At 45.6% G+C, this 20,308-nt stretch overlaps 4 protein-coding genes across 10 annotated transcripts in view; 2 read left to right on the top strand and 2 right to left on the bottom strand.

Annotated features, from left to right (window-relative positions):
- LOC132207014 (late histone H2B.L4-like) overlaps window positions 1–4,722 on the bottom strand; it is a 53,240-nt gene extending 48,518 nt beyond the window's left edge. For 4 of the 7 annotated variants that reach the window (XR_009443263.1, XM_059642185.1, XM_059642187.1 and 1 more), the window contains exons 1-2: window positions 4,507–4,722; window positions 3,735–3,816 (exon numbers count right to left, since the gene is read on the bottom strand). The gene's annotated coding sequence lies outside the window, so the exon portion shown is untranslated. Of the gene's footprint in view, window positions 1–1,121; window positions 1,184–3,734; window positions 3,817–4,393 lie in introns of all 7 variants that reach the window. The other 3 variants (XM_059642191.1, XM_059642186.1, XM_059642190.1) reach the window with 3 other exon arrangements.
- Window positions 4,723–9,627: 4,905 nt separating this feature from the next.
- Window positions 9,628–11,307, top strand: LOC132207134 (histone H1-like). The gene has a single exon (XM_059642311.1). It carries the CDS (start codon window positions 9,628–9,630, stop codon window positions 10,249–10,251), a length of 624 nt encoding a protein of 207 aa, XP_059498294.1. The 3' UTR covers window positions 10,252–11,307.
- Window positions 11,308–11,558: 251 nt separating this feature from the next.
- Window positions 11,559–12,066, top strand: LOC132207002 (histone H3). Its single transcript, XM_059642175.1, has one exon. The coding sequence runs from the start codon at window positions 11,559–11,561 to the stop codon at window positions 11,967–11,969; it is 411 nt and encodes a 136-aa protein (XP_059498158.1). The 3' UTR covers window positions 11,970–12,066.
- A 1,961-nt stretch (window positions 12,067–14,027) lies between these two features.
- On the bottom strand, window positions 14,028–18,196 carry LOC132206994 (late histone H2A.2.2-like). The gene has a single exon (XM_059642166.1). The coding sequence runs from the start codon at window positions 17,967–17,969 to the stop codon at window positions 17,526–17,528; it is 444 nt and encodes a 147-aa protein (XP_059498149.1). The 5' UTR covers window positions 17,970–18,196; the 3' UTR covers window positions 14,028–17,525.
- Between the last annotated feature and the right edge of the window lie 2,112 nt (window positions 18,197–20,308).

Below are 20,308 nucleotides of genomic sequence, written 5' to 3'. Positions count from 1 at the left end.
CTCCGTGCTTTGTAAGTTATTCTGTACCCACCGTGCATTGGCACAGGAGCTGCTGTTATGAAACAAGACAGACAGATACACTCAATTGATCCTATTTCCATCTTCCTGCATTGCGTTACTGAGCAGATTAAGTATTTCTTGGAAAGTGGGCAGCCAATTACCACCATGGCAGAGGACAGAGTTTTCAGTTCATCTCTCCTTTCGCATATGGGAAACAGCCTATGTTCTTCAGTTGTTTGTGCCTACAACATTTATAAGCAAGTGAAAATGCAAGACATTGCAACTGAAATGCGTCTGTGCTTTTCCTCAAGAGTTGAGGACAGAAAATAAATGGATCTTTGTAAAGGATACATTGCAGAGACTAATCGCTGTGGTGATATCAAAGGATATTTTCAGGATGATATTAATATCATTCAACATTGCATAGTGGCACAAGTCTTGGAATGCTGCTAAACTAAAGATGTTAATTTTCTATGTTATTGCCAAAGATGAAGTGCAATGAACAAATGAACTGCATTGCGGCTGACTGACCACAATGTTGCTTGTGCAGGAAAAAAAATTAGCTTTCTCACTTCGATTTTGTTTTATGGCACAGACATTAACATGCTCGGTGTTGAACTTTTGTTTTCTGTCATGTAGTGGGTAAAACTGGGGCCGTCAAACTGAATTTACTGAAGAATAAACACTGTTGAACCCTCTTTGCAAAATATAAATGAGGACGGTTATGTAGTTATATTGCTTGTTTGAAAAAAATGGCATGAAGCGTCCTTGTGTTTGATGTAAAAATTCAGATGGAATGTCAAGAGGAACACAGGGCTATTTGAACAAAATTTAAGCTAATTTGAAAACAAAAGGTCTATGATTATAAAGTCCTCTTGCTTAAGATAGAATAAAAGATATTCTAATCATGCTAGGTGAAGCAATTGACAACTGATAAAGGTGAGGATGATACTTCATCTGCCAACATGACACATTTATGGAATTAGAATACTGGCTGAATTGATGTAGAATTGTCGGCTGGTTGTTTCTAAACAGTGCAGGTTCAATGAGAGAAAGGTCTGTTTGCTGTGCTGCAGACATCTATGAATATATGGGTGTGAGTGATAAGCATTGATCCGTACTTGTTGGTAGCTGTCACGTGAAGATATAAGCGTCACCATCCAACTGTCCCTCTCAGTTTCTGCTGTGAAATATGAGAGTTTAGTTATCAATCTATATCCATCAATTCCTCTCTCATGAATGCAAAAGTGTTACAAATATGTCCTAGTCAAAATCTTCTGTGAATATGCAAATGTTGTTATCAATCTACATATGCTTATGCTTTTGCTTTCCTGTCATGTGTGGATGTATTTATCAGCCTGTACCTGTCAGTTTTTGCAGTCTGAATGTGTGTGTAATTATCTTACTGTCCCTGTCACTTTCTGATGTGTGAATGAGTGTACTGTTATCAATATGTGCCTGTCAGTTTCTTCTCTATGGCTGTGCAAGTGTATTTACCCATTTGGCCCTGTCAAATCCTGTCCTGTAAATCTGACAGATGAGTTATTAGGCTATGCCTGAAGCTATCTGGTTTGTGAATGTGTGAATGCATTTATCATTCTCTCCCTGTATAATTTCTAGGGTCGGGTTTATGTCTTATTCCGGCTTGGTCTGTCTCTGGTCTGGACACATTTAGAGTTTAATGTTCATTTGTTGTTGCAAGCTCACTGTATGAGACATTATTAATTGTATAGTCAACAATCTAGGTTATCTGCCTGAATGTAGGTTATTTTCTGTATCATTTCAGGTCAATATTTGATTTCCTTCTGGTCTATTTAAATAGCAAAGTTTATATACAGTAGAAGTGTTTCAGATGGTTTTCACTATTCAGTTTGTAGTTTTATGCAAACAAATGCAATGTCAATGTCAATTTCAATCTGAAACCTGTCCTGATATGCAATTTCTCCAGTTTGTAGAAAAGGAAATGACACATTAATTACCTCTAAGTCGATGAGATGGTAACACGTAGAGAGGTGAAATTAATCTCTTGCTCGATATATTTCTTGGACTACTTCTTGGGAATTCAGTGTGTCAAAGAACAAAAAAAAAATTCCAGCAAAGGAACAGGCCCTTTGGCCCTCCAAGCCTGCGCCGATCCATATCCTCTGCCGAAACCTGTCGCCTATATTCCAAGGATCTGTATCCCTCTGCTCCCTGTCCAGTCTTGTGTCTGTCTCGATACATCTTAAAGTGACACTATCACGCACATCTCTACCACCTCCGCTGGCAAAGTTTTCCAGGCACCCACCGCCCTCGGTGTAAAGAATTTTCCATGCATATCATCCTTATACTTGTCCCCCCTCACCTTGAAATCATTACCCCTAGTCATCGAGTTCCACACTCGAGGAAAAAGCTTCTTGCTATCCACCCTGTTGTTGCAACTCATGACTCTGTCGGCCTCAATCAAGTCCCCACTCAACCTCCATCTTTCTAATGTAAATAATCCTCATGTACTCAAACTCTATTCAGAGCTAGCACCCTCCATACCAGGCAACATCTTTGTTAACTTCCTCTGCAACCTTCTCCAAAGCATCAAGATCCTTTTGGTAATGTGGCGACCTGAACTGTATACAGGATTCTAAGTGTGTACAAACCAAAGTCCGATACAACTGTAACATGACCTGCCAACTCTTGCACTAAACGACCCATCTGATGAAGCAAAGAATGCAACATGTCTTCTTGGCCATTCTATCGAACTGTGTTGCCACCTTCGGGTACAATGGACCTGAACACCCAGATCTCTGAGCATCAATTTTTGCCAGGGCTTGTCCATTTTCCGTATCGTTCACTTTTGAATTGGATCTTCCAAAATGCATCACCTCGCATTTGCCTGAACTGAACTCCACAAAATTTGTCCAATTTTTTTTCCCCCCCATATAATGAATGAGTGATATTCACATTATGAACACGGGAGTGCATGTACACATGAGGATTGAAGTATTTAGCTCACATTCTGTTCTATTTGTCTCTTATCATGAAAGGCTACCTCTCTGACCTGAAATCCGTGAGTGGAAGTCTTCTTCAATATTACACATTCTGAGGTTTGCAATATACATGATCTTCATGGCTGTTAGATGGTGTAACACATGTGATGGGGATAGTGTATATATTTACAACTCAGTGGAGTGCGTGTGTGCCAGAAAGTGTGCACACACACTCTGCTGGCATTCTACGTTAGGCTTTGGGACAGGATGTGCATTTTGAAGGCACATTATTTAATTGTTCTGGCTGTGCCTGGGACATCTATTTGACAAAAGATTAATGCTGTCCTGCTCGGTTACTGATAATAATGTCAATGTTTTCCTCCATATCTGTCCTCATTATCTGCTAGATGTATGGTTGGTGTAACTATGTAGCAGCATGAACTATTTCTTCACCTTGACAGTAACTTTGAAAACATAGTTACTAAATGCAGATTTACTGCAGTTCTTTTGTGTCTATTTCAGATGAAAATTCAGTCTATTCATTTTCAAAAATGTTGTAAATGCCAATAGGCTACAAATGATGAATTTTTTTGAAATGGGGTGGTGTGTGTTGAGAAAACAGAGGGAGAGAAAGAACTATTTGTATTTTGTTGGTTGTGTTTGACTGTTGTCTTGAAAGCATGTCACCAGAAATTGAGTTTAATGTATCTCTGACTCAATTTGTTCTGTGCCTGTGGAAAGGATGTTCTCTGCTCGGACATGGTAACATACCTGTTGTTTGTTAGAAGCAGCTGGTCACCCTTAGCTTTGTATTGGCCAAGTATTACATTGTCTTGTTCCTGCAAGTATTTTCCTCTGGGAAGACAGAAGAGTTTACTCCTGTAAATCAACATCAACTAAGTTTTACAATGTCAAAAAGATTAATGTAATATTCAGTTAGTAATTATTAGGATGATTCTTTTCTTTAACTTCTTCTGATGAAGACCAGTGCTCCAAAAGCCTATCATTTTAAAATAACCTGTCGGATGATGACAGTGTCATGAGACTTCTGCCTTTACTTAAAATCATCAATTCAAACACAGCTCTGATTCCATTTTAACCTTGAGCTGCTCCTTGTCTAAGGATAATTTCTGTTTTAAATATATATGCTTCGATACCAATTGAGTAAAATCCAGAAGTGGAACGATAATTGGACAGCTCTACGTAAGGTGCTACCCAAAGCCACTGCGATGTCTGCGCCGTTACCAAATCCCAAATCACTAACTGTCGAATACATTGACTCTGATCAATGTCCGTTACAGGGTTCTTATACTTCCATAGTCTTATCTGTGTTTCGACTTAGACTGCACAATGTTAACAAACAGCATGAAACAGAAGCCAAACAATGAATTTCCAGCAGTGTTTAGAAGACTAAAAGCTACAAGACTGACCCCCAGCAGCAGCTTCTTGCCGCTGTGTCTCCCTCAGCAGGCCCACACACAGCCCGAGAAAGGCCTCTCTCTTCAAGTTCCGGGACCAGTTCCTGCTCCGCTCGGCCTCTTACCTACAGCCCCCGGTTCTCCCTGAACTGAGCCCGAATCAATGCCGGTCTCGGAGCCCCCTCTGTGTCCCAGACTCACATCTCGATGCGCTGCTGGAAGGAGCCTGCTGTTCCCTCGCTTCCCTGGGCGCTGGTCTCTCCATTGCGGCCTGTTTCAAACAAACCTCTTCCACTCACTGACTCAATGCCCCTCAATGGCAGCGCTGGGGCAAGGCCTTACGCATGCGCTCCTCTAAACAAACAAATGCTCTTTTTCGAGGGGGTGGGGGAAATCGCGCATGCGCTACTTTTCCGAATAATTCCCAGAAACAAACTTCAACTGATCATTTCCCCAATTCACTTTTCTCCCAGTTTCAGCAAAGCAACTGAGGGCTGTGGGGGAAAGAGCAGAGAACGTTTGTATGTAATGACTTTTCTTTCCGACGATTCAATTCCAATTCGCAAAAACAAGAGCGTGAAACAGAAGCTGAACGATGAACTTCGATCGTTTCCCGGAACATGTTAGTAACTGCCTCCCTGCGGCTGTCTCACAATCTGATGGGCAAGTGGAGTAGCTGCCGGCCATTCGACCCTTTAGATGTGCTCCCTAATTCAAAACATCACGTCTAATCTTATGACAACACAGTGTCGAGCTGGATGAATACAGCAGGCAAAGCAGCATCTGAGGAGCACAAAAGCTGACGTTTCGGGCCTGGACCCTTCATTCGAAAAGGGGGATGGGCAGAGGATGCTGAAATAAATGGGGAGAGAGGGGAGGTGGACTGATGATGGACAGAGGAGAAGATAGGTGGAGAGGAGAGTATGGATGGGGAGTTAGGGAGGGGATCGGTCAGCCCGGGGAGGACAGATAGGTCAAGGGGGCAAGATGAGGTTAGCAGGGTGGAAATGGAGGTGCGGCTTGAGGTGGGAGGAGGGGATAGGTGAGAGGAAGAACAGGTTAGGCAGGCTGGGACGAGCTGGGCTGGTTTTGGGACGCAGTGTGTGGACGAGAGATTTTAAAGCTGGTGAAATCCACATTGATCCCATTGGGCTGCAGGGTTCCCTAGCGGAATACGAGTTGTTTTTCCTGCAAACTAAGGGTACTGCAGGACGCCCAGGATGGAAATGTCGTCTGAGGAATGGGCCCAAGCTACGCCTGTCTCTTTGTAGGTAATGTGGAACAGTCCCTCTTCCGCACCTACACTGGCCCCAAACCCCACCTCTTCCTCAGTTACATTGATGAATGTATTGGTGCTGCCTCATGCTCCAAAGAGGAGCTCGAACAGTTCATCCATTTCATCAAAACCTTCCACCCCAACCTCAAGTTCACCTGGACCATCTCTAACACATCCCTCACCCTCCTGGACCTTTCTGTCGCGATCTCAGGCGACCACCTATAAACCAATACAACAAAATGTGAGGCTGGATGAACACAGCAGGCCAAGCAGCATCTCAGGAGCACAAAAGCTGACGTTTTGGGCCTAGACCCTTCATCAGAGAGCTCTCTGATGAAGGGTCTAGGCCCGAAACGTCAGTTTTTGTGCTCCTGAGATGCTGCTTGGCCTGCTGTGTTCATCCAGCCTCACATTTTGTTGTCTTGGATTCTCCAGCATCTGCAGTTCCCATTATCTCTGACCTATAAACCAATGCCCATTTCAAGCCCACCGACTCCCACAGCTACCATGAATACACCTCCTCCCAACCACCTTCCTGCAAAAATTCCATCCCCTATTCCCAATTCCGTCACCGCTGCCGCATCTGCTCCCAGGATGAGGCATTCCACTCCTGCACAACCCAGATGTCCTCGTTCTTCAAGGGCCGCAACATTCCACCCCACCCTCCCCCGACAGTGGTCAAGAACACCCTCGGCCGTGTCTCCCGCATTTCCTGTACCTCATCCCTCACACCCCACCCTCTCAATAACTGCCCCAATAGAATCCCCCTCGTTCTCACATACCACCCCTCCAACCTCCGGAAACAACACATCATCCTCCGACACTTCTGCTATCTACAATCCGACCCCACCACCAAAGGTATTTTTCCATCCCCACCCTTGCCTGCCTTCCAGAGAGACCACTCTCTCCGCGACTGCCTCATCCACTCAACACTCCCCTACAACCCCACCACACCCGGCACCTTCCCCTGCAACTGCAAGAAGTGCTACACCTGCCCCCACACCACCTCCTTCACCCCCATCCCAGGCCCCAAGATGACTTTCCATATCAAGCAGATAGTCACCTGCACATCTGCCAATGTGTTATACTGCATCCGCTGTACATGGTGTGGCCTTCTGTGCATTGGGGAAACCAAGTGGAGGCTTACAGACTGCTTTGCAGAACACCTACGCTCGCAGTAAATAACCGCACCTCCCAGTTGCGAACCAGTTCAACTCCCCCTCCCATCAATGTGTCCTCAATTTGACCCAGGAATGCACTGTATAATATAAGGTTATACACGTTGGTAGCAAAATAAAAGGAAGGCACCTTATTTTCTGGACGTCGATAGTTGGACACAGTGGAATTTGCAATGAGATCTGGGTGTCCTCACAAACCAATCACTGAAATTAAGCATGTAGGTGTAGCAGACAGTGAGGAAGGTAACTGGTATGTTTTCCTTCATGGAGAGGTAATTAGAGTACAGGAGAAAAGTAGAAATTGTGGCAATTTAACAGGGTATCTGTGAGACAACATCTCGAATACTGACAGCAGGTGTGGCCTCCTTATCTGAGGAAGGATGGTGTTACTATAAAGGTAGTTTTAGTGGGCAGATTGCTGGGATGGAAGGAGAGATTGAATTGTTTGTGAACTTCTGTGCTAAAGTTCAGAAAAATGAGGGATTTTTGTAAAAACCTGTTAGCCACTGGCAGACTTAAACAATATAAATGCTGGAAAAATATTCCTGATGGTAGGAATTACATGTTTCGGAAATAGGATAGGACATTTAGGGCTGAGAAAGTGAGAGCTTTCTTCATTCAGAGAACGGTATGCCTCTGGAATTCTCGACCGCAGAAATCAGCTCCATCCAACACACTATATGATTTCAAAATGTTATTGTGTGCAGCAATTGTGAAGAAATAGAATCAAGGTATAATTGGCTTAATGGCAATAGAGAGAGAGTGAAAGTGGAGGGCTGTTTTGTTTTCAGTCTGGGGGCCTGTCACCAGTGGTTTCCACAGGGATTTGTACTGGCTCTGTTTTTGTTTGTCATTTATAAAAATGATGTGGATCAGAATATAGAAGGCATGGTAAGCATGTTTGTGAATGCTCGCAAAGTTATTATCATAGTGAATGGAGAAGGTTTTCTGAGATTACAAAGGGATCGTAACCCAATCGGTTGGGCTGCAAAATGGAGTTCAACTGGATAACTGTGAGGTGTTGCATTTTGGTGCAACAATCAAGGGTAGGCCCTGTACAATTAATGGGTAGTGTTGTAGAAGAGAAGGACCTAGAATTCTTTTCAGTCTGCATCACACCTCAACAGGATGGTTAAGAAGGTGTTTGGCACGCTTTCCTTCGCTGCTCAGTCTTTTGTGTTTAGGAGGTGGCATTCACATTGACGTTACACAGGGCATTCGGTGAGGCCACTTCTGAAATACTGCCAACAGTTCTGGTCGGCCAGTTAGAGGAAGGACAGGATTAAGGTGGAGACGGTTCAGCTTAAGTTCACCAATATTTCGAGTATGTAAGGTTCGAGTTATAAGGAAAGGATGGATCGGCTGGGAGTCTTTTTTTTCACTCGAGTGTGGCATGTTGAAAGTCAGCTTATAGAAGTTCATAAAATAATGAGAACTGCAGATGCTGGAGAATCCAAGAAAACAAAGTGTTGAGCTAAATGAACACAGCAGGCCAAGCAGCCTCTGAGGAGTACAAAAGCTGACATTTCGGGCCTAGACACAATGGTAGCTGTCCTTTGCCTGGGAAGGGGGGGAATTGAAGAGCGGCATGAACATTTTTAAACTGACAGGAGAAAGATCAAAAAAATATACGCGAGGGTTTTATTATCACAGAGCCTGATGCAAGTCGAATGAACTTCCTGACGAAATGGTCGATGTGGCTTCAATTACAACATTAAAACGGCATTTGGATTAGTACGTGAACATGACAGGTTTGAAAGGAAACAGGCCAGGGTCAGGTGGGTGGAACTAGTTCAGTTCGGCATTAAATTCGGCATGTTATGGCTGGACTGAAGGATATGCTGAATGATTCGATATGAGAGAGAAACGGACACAGGCTATTGAGTTGGATGACCTGCCATTTTCATGAGGACTGGGAGGAGAGGTTTGAAGGGCTGATTTGTTAGTTTCAGTTGCTATTATTTGTGTTTCTCTGCCTGTTTATTCCCAGAAAAATATTGACCTGGGTGATCAATGTAACTTCAAACCAGATGATTGGCTCTTGCAGCTGAATCAGGAGAAGAGCGAATCTCCGGCGCTCCGTCCTCAGAGAGTTTAACAGTGACTGAGGAGAGAGAAAAAAACGACAACGAACTCCCTGGGTATCGGAGCAAAGGCTGAAAGGAAAATAAATTATATCCGCCCACATTTATATTTCGCGATATTTCTGGCCTGCGACTGTATGGATGTGAATATTGTGCCAGAGAGACTGTAGGTAAAGGGCGGTCGGGAGAGTTTAACGTAACTGTGTTTGTGTGTCCGCTCATATCATGATATTTCCCAGTCTGTCTTGAGCAAATTAAAAAGATTTTCGATTCAACTTATCCCCCTGCTCCCTCACTAAACCCCAAAGCTAGAATTCAAGGCAACGTGTTTGTTGCTTTCTAGATTTCAGCCCAAAAGTGATGATAATGCCAGCTCTCAGCTCAGAGAGAGCGATCAGTGCAGCAGCAAAATGCGTTTAACTCGACAACGGAGCCGTCAATTCGAGTGAAAACGCTTCGGCCGCAAACCTTCCCGAGTCAGGGTCAGGAACGATCGAGCCTGGCTCTCTGGAGATGCGGAATTGCAGAGGAATTGGAGAGTTTCTGCCGAGAGAGAAACACAGAGAGGCAGCAGGAGCAGGGAGCTGAGGGCAGGTTGTCTCCGCGCCGTCCGCTCGCTGCCTTTAAGTTGCTCAGTGCCGCCACCAGCAGCTTCATTGCTGACCCAGTTCAGTCTGACAGAGAGAGATTCAGCGCAGAGTTCCCGACATGAGCGACAGTGCAGCCGCCGAAACCGCTCCTCCAGCCTCCGCCAGCACCAAACCCAAGTCTCCCAAGAAGAAGAAGGCGGCTGCTCCCAGGAAGAAACCAGCCGGTCCCGGGTTGGGCGAGCGGATTGTGAAGATTGTCGGGGAGAACAGCGATCGGAAGGGAACGTCTCTGGTCGCTATAAAGAAGGCGCTGCAGAGAAGCGGGGTCAATGTGGAGAAGCAAAATGCACAGATCAGGATGGCTGCCAAGAGGTGCCTGGCGAAAGGCTCCCTGGTTCTGGTGAAGGGCCAGGGCGTCTCCGGCTCCTTCAAACTCGCAAAGAATCCAGTCAAGGCAAAAGTGGGAAAGAAGGCGAGACCAGCAGCAGCCGCCAAGAAAGCAGCCGTGAAGAAAACAACGAGCAAGAAGGTGGCAGCGAAGAAAGCGACAGGCAAGAAAGCGGGCGGCAAGAAGGCAGCAACGCCGAAGAAACCGGCGAAGAAAGCAACGCCGAAGAAAAAGACTCCCGTGAAGAAAGTGAAAAAGACCAAGAGCCCCAAGGCCGCAAAGCCGGCCCCGAAATCGGCGAAGGCAAAGGCCAAGCCCAAAGCGAAAGTGACCAAGAAAGCAGCAAAGAAATGATGCAGTCGGTGTAACATGTAACAACCTGAACCCAAAGGCTCTTCTCAGAGCCACCACATCTTTCAGGAGAGAGCTGAGCCCGGATCAAATGATCCCTGTCCTAGCTCCGAGTGCAGGAATAATTTAGACACTGATTTATGTGAATAACCGTTCCGTATTTACCTATCGGATTTACACTCAGCCCCTCTTCCATACTCTACAATATGTGAGTGTGAGGTCCTGCTCACATAGACCATAGGCTCTAGTGCTTTGTCAGTTCATGTCAGTCTGCTTGTCACACATGCAGGGAGAGAGTCTCAAAGAGTCAAACACAGGCTCTGAAACCCCTCTTCACCACACAATCCTCAAGAAATGATTTTGTCTCATTCAGCTGGGGGAATAGAAACTGACGTAGAAATGGAAGAAACCGTGTTGTCTTGTTAAGAAAGGCCTGATCATGGGCGTTTAATTGTATCACAACTGCTTTGAAAAAAAGTCCCTGTTTTTATCTGCTTCGAACATGAAGCTCGAGACCGCAGTTCTTTTGCCGAAAATTGTGTTCACTGCATTGTGGAGAATAGTTTTATTTACAGATCCAGTTGGGGGCTGGAGTTAGCATATATTGCTGTATTTGTATTTCATTAACCGTTACAGGAATGATATTTCTTTCAGTTTTGATTCTGGGACAACTGTGAAAGTTTTAATTTACTTTCCATCAGCCTGTTGCAGGAAGCAACGCCAAATTATCTTGGGACTAATTATAACCTAGGCGAAAGGTAGAAATGCCGCTAAATTGAGTTTGTGTAACTTTATTCGTTACACTGTTTTGCACCATATTAGCTTTTAAAATGCTTTATTCGGCGGTGTTTAGATGCATTAACGGTAGTTACACGTTCCGTTCATCATGTTTGTCCGACTGTATTACACTCCCTCCCCCTTTCCTCACGCCTGTTACAGACAGATGAGGCAGTCCTGTCGTCCTGTCTCCGCTGATGTAGAGTTTATTCAAAAAACTTAGTTTGCAAAGTACACGATTTGATCGGAGGCGGACTTTATTATCCTTTTAAATATTTACTTTAAACTCAGGATCGCGAGGGTAAAATCGGCGGGCTTTTTGAAAGAGACCAACTGTCATTTCAAGTTAACCAATCAGCCTCCAAAAAATACTATTCGGCCTTTTCTGTACCTTCCGGAGCTGTTTCTCAGGAGATTGAGGGACGGAACTGTATCCAATCCCAGCTCTAGGGCGGGCTCTCCATTCCCTTAAATAGGCAGCGCAGCAGCCGCGTCGGCATTGACAGCAGCAGCCTGTGTGTGTTTTGAAGAGAATGGCCAGAACCAAGCAGACAGCGCGCAAATCCACTGGAGGGAAAGCTCCCCGCAAGCAGCTGGCGACCAAAGCGGCCCGCAAGAGCGCTCCGGCCACGGGCGGAGTGAAGAAGCCTCATCGCTACAGGCCCGGCACGGTGGCTCTGCGGGAGATCCGCCGCTACCAGAAATCCACCGAGCTGCTGATCCGCAAACTGCCGTTCCAGCGCCTGGTGCGGGAGATCGCTCAGGACTTCAAGACCGACCTGCGCTTCCAGAGCTCGGCCGTGATGGCCCTGCAGGAGGCCAGCGAGGCTTACCTGGTGGGGCTGTTTGAGGACACCAACCTGTGTGCCATCCACGCCAAACGGGTCACCATCATGCCCAAAGACATCCAGCTGGCCCGGCGGATCCGCGGGGAGCGCGCCTAAACGGAGCGTGCCCGGCCCTGCACATTCACCCCGAGAAACACAACGGCTCTTTTCAGAGCCACTAAACTGTCCCGAGAGAGCAGCAATCGATTGGCAATGTTGGTTACTTTATTATGCGCCCAGTTTTTTTCTGCTGTTGTATTGTGTCGTTTCGTCTGTTAGTAAACAATTTCAATCTGGCCGAGAAGTGGATTTGTCACGTTAATTAGAAGACAAAACGGACATTGCTGTGGGGAAGATATAAATTGATGGCAGTACATAATTGAAGCCTCCCAGTGTGCTGGAGATTTGAGTGACAGGAAAGCACCTCCCTGCCTATGCTTCCCTTGGTGTTACCCCACTCTAACTGAACACGGCTGGGAAGGTGGGCGGGAGAAATAATTGGCGCCAAATCATCAACCGCTTTTATTTCAAATCTGAAAAGCCCGCCAATATGTAGGGGGTTCAGACCAGACATCACACTTTCCCTCAGGCCCCAGCCTGTTTCGGTTGATGCTTGTCGCAGCAAAACCAGAAGTTGCTGAAACAGCTCAGCAGGTCTGGCAACATCTCTGAAGAAGAAAAAAAATCAGAGCTAAGTTTTCGGGTCCCGTGAGCTTTCCTCAACTGCAAGAGTGGCCGGAGCTGAAACGTCAACTCTGGATTTTATTTTCTGCACGACTGCCAGACCTGTTGAGCTTTTTCAGCTACTTCTGGTCTTGTTCCTGATTTATAGCATCAGCTGTTCTTTCCATGTTCTTCGGAGGATCGATCAGGCTCGAAAGGCCATTTCCTGCTGTGTCGAGATTCCACGAAAGTTCATCCCTGTCAATGTATCAATGGGGCACCAATGGAGAATGAGTTGCTGTTCCTGAAACCTATGGGTGGCATCACTATGGCATTGCAGGAGGCCCAGGTTGGACATGTCGTCTGAGGAATGGGAGTGGGAGTTAAAATAGTTCATGAGTGGGAGGTGAACTCTGACACTTCCACCATCTACAATCCGACCCCACCACAAGACATTTTTTCCATCCCCACTCTGATCTACCTTTCGGAGAGACCACTCTGTCTGCGACTCCCTTGTCCACTCCACACTCCCCTCCACCCCCACCACACCTGGCACTTTCACCTGCCACTGCTGGAAGTGCTCCACTTGCCCCCCACCCCTCCTCCCTCAACTACATCCCAGGCCCCAAGATGATCCACATCTAGCAGATGTTCACCTGCACATCTGCCAATGTGTTATTCTGTATCCACCGTACCCGTTGTGGCTCCCTCTACATTGGGGAAACCAAGTGGAGGCTTAGGGACAGCTTTGCAGAACACCTACACTCGGTTTGCTATAAACAACTGCACCTCCCAGTCGCGAACCATTTTAACTCACCCTCCCACTTCTTAGGCAAATGTCCCTCCTGGGCCTCCTGCAGTGCAATAATGATGCCACTCGAAGGTTGCAGGAACAGCAACTCATGTTCCACTTGGGAACCCTGCAGCCTAGTGCTATCGATTTCACCAGCTTCAAAATCTCCCCTCTCCCCAATGCATCCCAAAACCAGCCCAGCTCGCCCCCACCCTGTCTCCCTAACCCTTTCTTCCTCTCACCTATCCCCTCCTCCCACCTCAAGCCACATCTCCATTTCTTACCTACTGACCTTATCTCCCCCCCTTGACCTGTCCATCCTCCCCAGGCTGATCTATCCCCTCCCTAACTCCTCACCTATACTCGCTACTCCACCTATCTTCTCCTTCATCCATCTTCAGTCTGCCTCCCACTCTCTCCCTATTTATTTCAGAATTGCCTCCCCAGCCCCCATTTTCTGATGAAGGTGCTAGGCCCAAAACATCAGCTTTTGTGCTCCTAAGATGCTGCTTGGCCTGCTGTGTTCATCCAGCCCCACACTTTGTTATCTCAGATTCTCCAGCATCTGCAGTTCCCATTTTCTCTGACTTAAATAGATGGTAATTGCTTTGTTTGCCAGGGGTGAAGCACATGGTCCATACCCCACTAAGGCTTGTCACCCTGGAAATGGAGTCAAAAAAAGCAACTTGAGCAAATGGAAGTGGCTGAACAATGAGTTACTGGAGTTTATTATGTTCTCTCTCCCTTTTAGGTGTGACTCCACACTCCCATCACTGATATTGACTTATATATAATGGCTCTATGGCAATTACAGGTGGTTTAGCCGAGCCAGTGATGCTAATAATCTGATGAACAAATTCAAACCGCTTTAACCTCTGTATTTATAATAAATGTAACATGCATGCAGGCTTCAGGGCTTTGATGATTAGGGTTGAATATGTTTCTAGTGCTGACACCTGCTCACAAGCTACTGGAGGCATGAGGGGTTGACAGTAAATATGCCAGTTTCCCACATTTTGAACAAGTGGGCGAAGGTAAATTCAGCAATGTGTCTTGTTTTTAAGGACGTGCTCTTTTCATATAATTGAGGCAGAGACAGATGTTCAATGTGAAATGATTGCCTTTTAAAACTGCTTGGAAAGAATGTGTGAATTGACAATATCTTGGCCACACACCTTCTCTTCACAAAAAGAAAAATCAGTTGTGAAACTGGAACCTGATCAGAAGTTGCCGTTTTTGTTTTTGTTTCATGATATTTGAACACATACAATTTAGCTGCATTAACCACCACTGAACTGAAACCTCCAACTGGCCCATTATCACATTATCACATCTTGTACAAAACTTCTTTCAGGGGGCACTGGGGTGGCTTTTTCAGCCTGTTGAAAATAAGGTTGTATCTTGTTTAACTTCTGTTTCAACATTTGTTGCTGATGGTATCCTTCGGAAAATTTGGCCAATATATTGAGAACAGTAGTTGGGAGGACAAGTTGCAGCTTTACAGGACATGGATTAGAACACTTGGAATAATGCATTCAATCCTGGTCTCTCTGCTACAGGAATTTAGTTAGATTTATTGTGACATGTTCCTAAATAGTGAATGGTTTTGTTGGCGAGCAGTATAGCCAGATCATAGTCAGTAAGCACATACAGGTCATAATGTGAAAAATGGAAATGATAAGGCATACAAGTTACACTCCACAGGATGTATGCAGGCAAGATCAACACTTCTGAAATTTAAGATTCCATTCGTCAGTCTAACAATGACAGGGAAGAATCTGTTCTTGAACCTGCTGGTGTGGGTGTTCGAGCTTCTGTATCTTCTGCCTGATGCAAGAGGTTGTAGGAGGGCACCACTGGGGTTGGATGGATTTTGATGTCTCAGGCTTTGCACAGCAATGAGAGCCCATGGTTGGGAAGTTGGGTGCTGTGACGGTGTGGGGTGTGAACACAACCTTCCATAGTTGCTCGTGGAACAGGACAGAGCAGGTTCCATATCAGGCCTTGATGAACCCAGACAGTATGCTTTCTATGGTGCATGAGTAACATGCCAAATACATGAGCAGCCTCAGGAAGACGAGGCCTTTTTGTGCCTTCATTACCATTGCATCTATGTGGGAAGTCCCATGAAGGTTGTTGGTTATTGTAACTCTTGGGAAATTGACACTCTCAGCACCCTGCTCTGTTGATGGACCTGAGGGTGTGTTCTGCTCTTTTCCTTCTGAAACCAATTATAAGTTCTTTTGTTTTGTGACCATTCAGTTTTCTTTTTATAATTGCACCACGTCACCAAACCCTCCATCTCCTTCCTGTCATCTGAATCATCATTATTTATTATCCATCCCATCATCGTGTTGTCAACAGCAAACTTATAGGTGGCATTCATTCAGAATTTGACAACAATAGTGAGTATACAAGGAGTACAGTAGGGACCTGAGAATGCATTCTTGAGGGTTGCAGTGTTTGAATGTCCTCGCAGAGGAGATTCAGTTGCCTATCTTCTTGATTTGTGGTCTGTGTTTCAGGAAGCTGAGGAGTCAGTTGCACAGGGAGGAGCCAAGCCTGAGGTGTTAGTTTTGAGTTCCGTCTTGCAGGGATCATGGTGTTGAAGACTGAGCTGTAGTTGATGAGCAGAAGTCTGATTGCAGGTGGCCTTGTTGCCCAGATGTTCCAGGGATGATTGCAGGGCTGGGAAAAGGGCATCTGCTGGGGGCCTGTTGCATTAGTGGGAAAATTGCAAGGGATTGAGGCAGGCTGAAAGTCGAGAGTTCAAGTGGGCCATGACCAGCATCTCTGAGCACTTCATGATTTTGGATGCCAGAGCCACTGGGCAGTACAGATGAAGTCATATTGCATGTAGATTTTAGGACTGGGATAATGGTGGTCTTCTCAAGCAGGTGCAGAGTACAGCTTGTCAGAGGGAGACAAAGATGTCAGAGAGTACCTCCCCACAGGAATTACATGCAGAGTTGGTGCTTCAGTCCAGGTCTGTTACTTTCCTTGGGTGTTCTCACCAGGAAGACGGATCTGACAACTGCAGTGACCGATAGAACAGGTGCGTTGAGGCCTGGCGGGGCAGTGGACACCACGCTGCTGGCATTCTGTGTCAACCAAGCATAGACAGCATCAGGGTGGGAACTGTCTTTGTCCACTATCTTGCTTTGCTCAGTTTGGTTGGTTGGGGCCACTAAACTGTTCCAGTCCTGCCCGTTGGTATCTTTGATGGATTTGCTGAAGCCTTCTCCGCTGAATTTTCTGAAACAGCCCTGGTCGTCCCCTTTTGATGCTGCACTCCTGGTCTGCTGTAGGGAATGGATTAGACAGTTCATCCAAGGTTTCAAGATGATGAACAGCCAGATTGACGAGAAGCTTTTGTTTTTAACTTTAAGCTTAAACATTCATAAAAGATTTGTAAGGGGCTCAGCTTCAGGGAGAAGCTGTACAGGCCAGGGCTACTTCTCCCAGGATAAAAGGTAGGCTGGTGGGTGGCCTTCGTGTCTTTGAGGATTTCCTCTAGGTGCTCTGGTTTCCTCCATAGTCCAAAGATGTGCACTTTATGTGGCATGGCTATGCTATGGGCCCAGTGTGTCCAGAGAAAGACAGAGTGACAGGGATATGGAAGGGCACTTTGTGAGAGATGCTCTTCAGAGGGTCAGTCGAGCCTCGATGGGCCGAATGACCTGCTTCCACACTGTGAGGACTCGATAATATCAAAGGCAGGAAAATGAGCTGCACCTGAGATTAATGCGCAGAGGGTCAGCGGCCGTTCATTATCAGAAGCAAATGACCCTGCAACGTGCTGTCCCGGGTCACTTTCGCTTTCTCTAATGCGATGAAGGGAGATGTGAAATTGGCAGTGAACAACAAGCAGTCGGACTGGAAAACGTATTTGCAAAACGATTATTCTGTTCTCCAATTATGTCATACATTGTAATTTATAATAAGCTCATCATAACTTCTTCCTGCACATCGGCTGCCAGCTCTGAATGGAAATATTACCGAAATCAGGAGCAGCAGGATGGATTTCATTTTCTATCGAACTGTGACAACTACAGGATCAATGAATGATGTGATTGAAATTTGACGTTGCGAAGTCCCAGGCTCTGTATATTTAAAATTAAATCAATCGAACAAAAACGAGGTCTGAGACTCTTTCACTGATGTTGTGGGTGGCTCTGAAAAGAGCCTTTGGATTGTCAAGTTACAGAACGGTCTCTTCACTTTTTAGTGGCGCCCCCAGCGGCGGTTTTCTGGGGCAGCAGCACGGCCTGAATATTAGGCAGCACCCCGCCCTGAGCGATGGTCACCCCTCCCAGCAGCTTGTTGAGCTCCTCGTCGTTGCGCACGGCCAGCTGGAGGTGCCTGGGGATGATACGGGTCTTCTTGTTGTCCCGGGCCGCGTTACCGGCCAGCTCGAGGATTTCAGCCGTCAGGTACTCGAGCACCGCAGCCAGATAGACCGGCGCTCCGGCACCCACACGCTCAGCATAGTTACCCTTTCTTAGGAGCCTGTGAACACGTCCCACCGGGAACTGCAGCCCAGCCCGGGACGACCGGGACTTCGCCTTCGACCGAGCTTTACCGCCACCGCCCTTTCCTCTCCCAGACATCGCCACAGTCTCACAAACACTTTCACAGAGAATGCTGCAATGCGGCCACATCCCGCCCTCTTATACCTTCGGGAGGAATGGGGATGCGGCCATTGCTGATTGGTCACATTGTTCAGTATCTCCTCATGTCGTTTCAATGCCCAATCAGATATCTGCTTCCCTCACCAATCCGGAGAGGGCCCGGGCAGGAGGCCGGAAAATCCCGGCGCCAAATCATCAGCCGCTTTCTTTCAAACTCGAAAAGCCCGCCAATATTTAACGAAAACTCGGACGTTTAACAGAACAGAATGCGCGAATACATTTACTTTTAGATTATGAATGTATATTTGACTTCATTTCCCTTTCCCGCATTCCCGAACCGAGTGGAATGTCCATTTCTGACCTTGAATCGGATTTTCAAAAACTTAAATGCAAGCGGCAAAAAGGGGCCGAAATCTGCACCTGCATATTCATTTCACATTTCAAAAACACCTCGATATGTTAATAAACCAAACGATAACTTTTTTTTCCTGAAAGAGAGCATTAATCGTGCGCACCATCTTTAGACAATATTTTAAATTGCCTGTTCCGTCAAGACCCTTTACTTTTTGTTTCCTCGAAAGGTTTGACGTCCTTCTTCAAATCTCCAATATATCGAGGCCCAAACTATTCGTACATTCCTCAGACACCTGCCAGCGTGTCTCGGTGTCAGTTTTACTCGGATTACCTTGGTCACAGACGAGTGCTGACGTGCTGTGACCAGTGCTTTTTGCTTTCTGTTGATTTGACAAATTTTACTCTCTCTCCCACTTCGGCTCTCCAATCAGTGTCACTATCAGTTTCTGCTGCAAGATATGAGTGTAGTTATCCATGTAGCCTGTCAATTTCTGCAATGTCAATATGTCTGTTTAGTTATCCATTTATATTTCTCATTTTCTGCTCCGTGAGAGTGTGTGTGTGTGAGAGAGTGTGTATCTGTGTAGTTACCAATACATAGGTGTCAGATACTGCACTGTTGATATGCATATAGTTATCAAAGTGTACCTGTCAGTTCACGCTGTATGACATTGGGAGGGGTATTACCAAGCTGTTCCTGTCCATTTCTGCTTCATGGATACGTGAAGTTCATGATCAGTACGTACCTATGAGAATCTGCTTGTGAAAATTGGAGTGTAGTTACATTGAACATTACAGCACAGTACAGGCCCTTCAGCCCTCAATAGTATGCCAACCTGTCATACCGATCTGAAGTCCATCTAACCTACACTATTCCATGTATGTCCACATGCTAATTAAATGACAACTTAAATGTACCTAAAGTTGGTGAATCTACTACCGTTATCACACTGCACCTAAAAAAAAAACTGTTAAGTCTGTGGATATTTAAATGCATTTATAAAATTGGACCTGTGAAGTTATGCTGTGAAACTGGAGTGTTAGCAACAGAGAAGAACGGATTGTTGATATGCTGTGGATATATAAGCGTAGTTATCATTTGGGTACATGTAGTTTGATATGTGAGCATAAATATTAATTTGTACATATCATTTTTCAAATGTGAATTTGAGAATGGTATAGCAAACTTTTTTTCCATATATGAGAGTGTCAACCTGTTTTTTGCCTGTTTCTACAGGGTGAATGATTGAGCAGAGGAATCAACACATGCTTGTCAGTTTCTATTTGACAACACGGCTGAACTTTGGCAGCCAGTAATATTCTCTGTGACGATGCAATTTGTTATGTGGTAGCTGTTATCAGAGTCATTTAATGCAGATTATATTCAGTTTGAGTGTGTATTTTGGACAAGCATTCAGTCTGTCCATCTTCAAAAACGGTGTAAATGTCAATGGGCTGTGAATGCAGAAATGTGATGTTGTTGACTTGGTCAGTGAGCTGTCATGTTTTTGTTCGGACGTTTTGCCACCATGCTAGGTGACATCATCAGTGGAGCCTCTGCTGATGCAATGTGATTCTCCTCTGCTTGGAATTTGCACTGTCAGGTCTGTTATGCTGAGTACTGTCATTTCAGTTTTGATCTATATGGGTTTATACATGGGGTCCAATTCTATGTTTGTGTGGAGAACAATGTCTCTAGGAATTCCTTAACATGTCTATGTTTGGCTTAGGCTGCTATGGTTACCTTACACAACAAAAATAAAAGGTGCTGGAAAAAGCTCAGGTCAGGCAGCATCGGTGAAGGGAAAAACAGAGAGTTAGCCTTGCGGGTCCAGTAACCTTTCCTCAGAACCAGTTACTGCTGAGCTGCAGAGCTTGTCCAGCAAGTCTGTCTTTTGTTCCTGATTTACAGCATCCACAGTCCTTTCTTTTTAATATGGTAACTTTGCCCCATTTCAACTGATGGCCTTGGTTGTCTGAATGTATCACATATTCAGACAATAAAGGCCATCAGG

This window comes from Stegostoma tigrinum, chromosome 44, assembly GCF_030684315.1.
Source record: "Stegostoma tigrinum isolate sSteTig4 chromosome 44, sSteTig4.hap1, whole genome shotgun sequence".
Taxonomy (NCBI): Eukaryota; Metazoa; Chordata; class Chondrichthyes; order Orectolobiformes; family Stegostomatidae; genus Stegostoma; species Stegostoma tigrinum.
This window is presented reverse-complemented; position numbering and strand designations above follow the sequence as displayed.

Excerpts from the sequence above, each read along its gene's own strand:
- LOC132207134 (XM_059642311.1), top strand. The coding sequence starts at position 9,628 with ATGAGCGACAGTGCAGCCGCCGAAACCGCTCCTCCAGCCTCCGCCAGC.
- LOC132207002 (XM_059642175.1), top strand. The coding sequence starts at position 11,559 with ATGGCCAGAACCAAGCAGACAGCGCGCAAATCCACTGGAGGGAAAGCT.
- LOC132206994 (XM_059642166.1), bottom strand. The coding sequence starts at position 17,969 with ATGTGGCCGCATTGCAGCATTCTCTGTGAAAGTGTTTGTGAGACTGTG.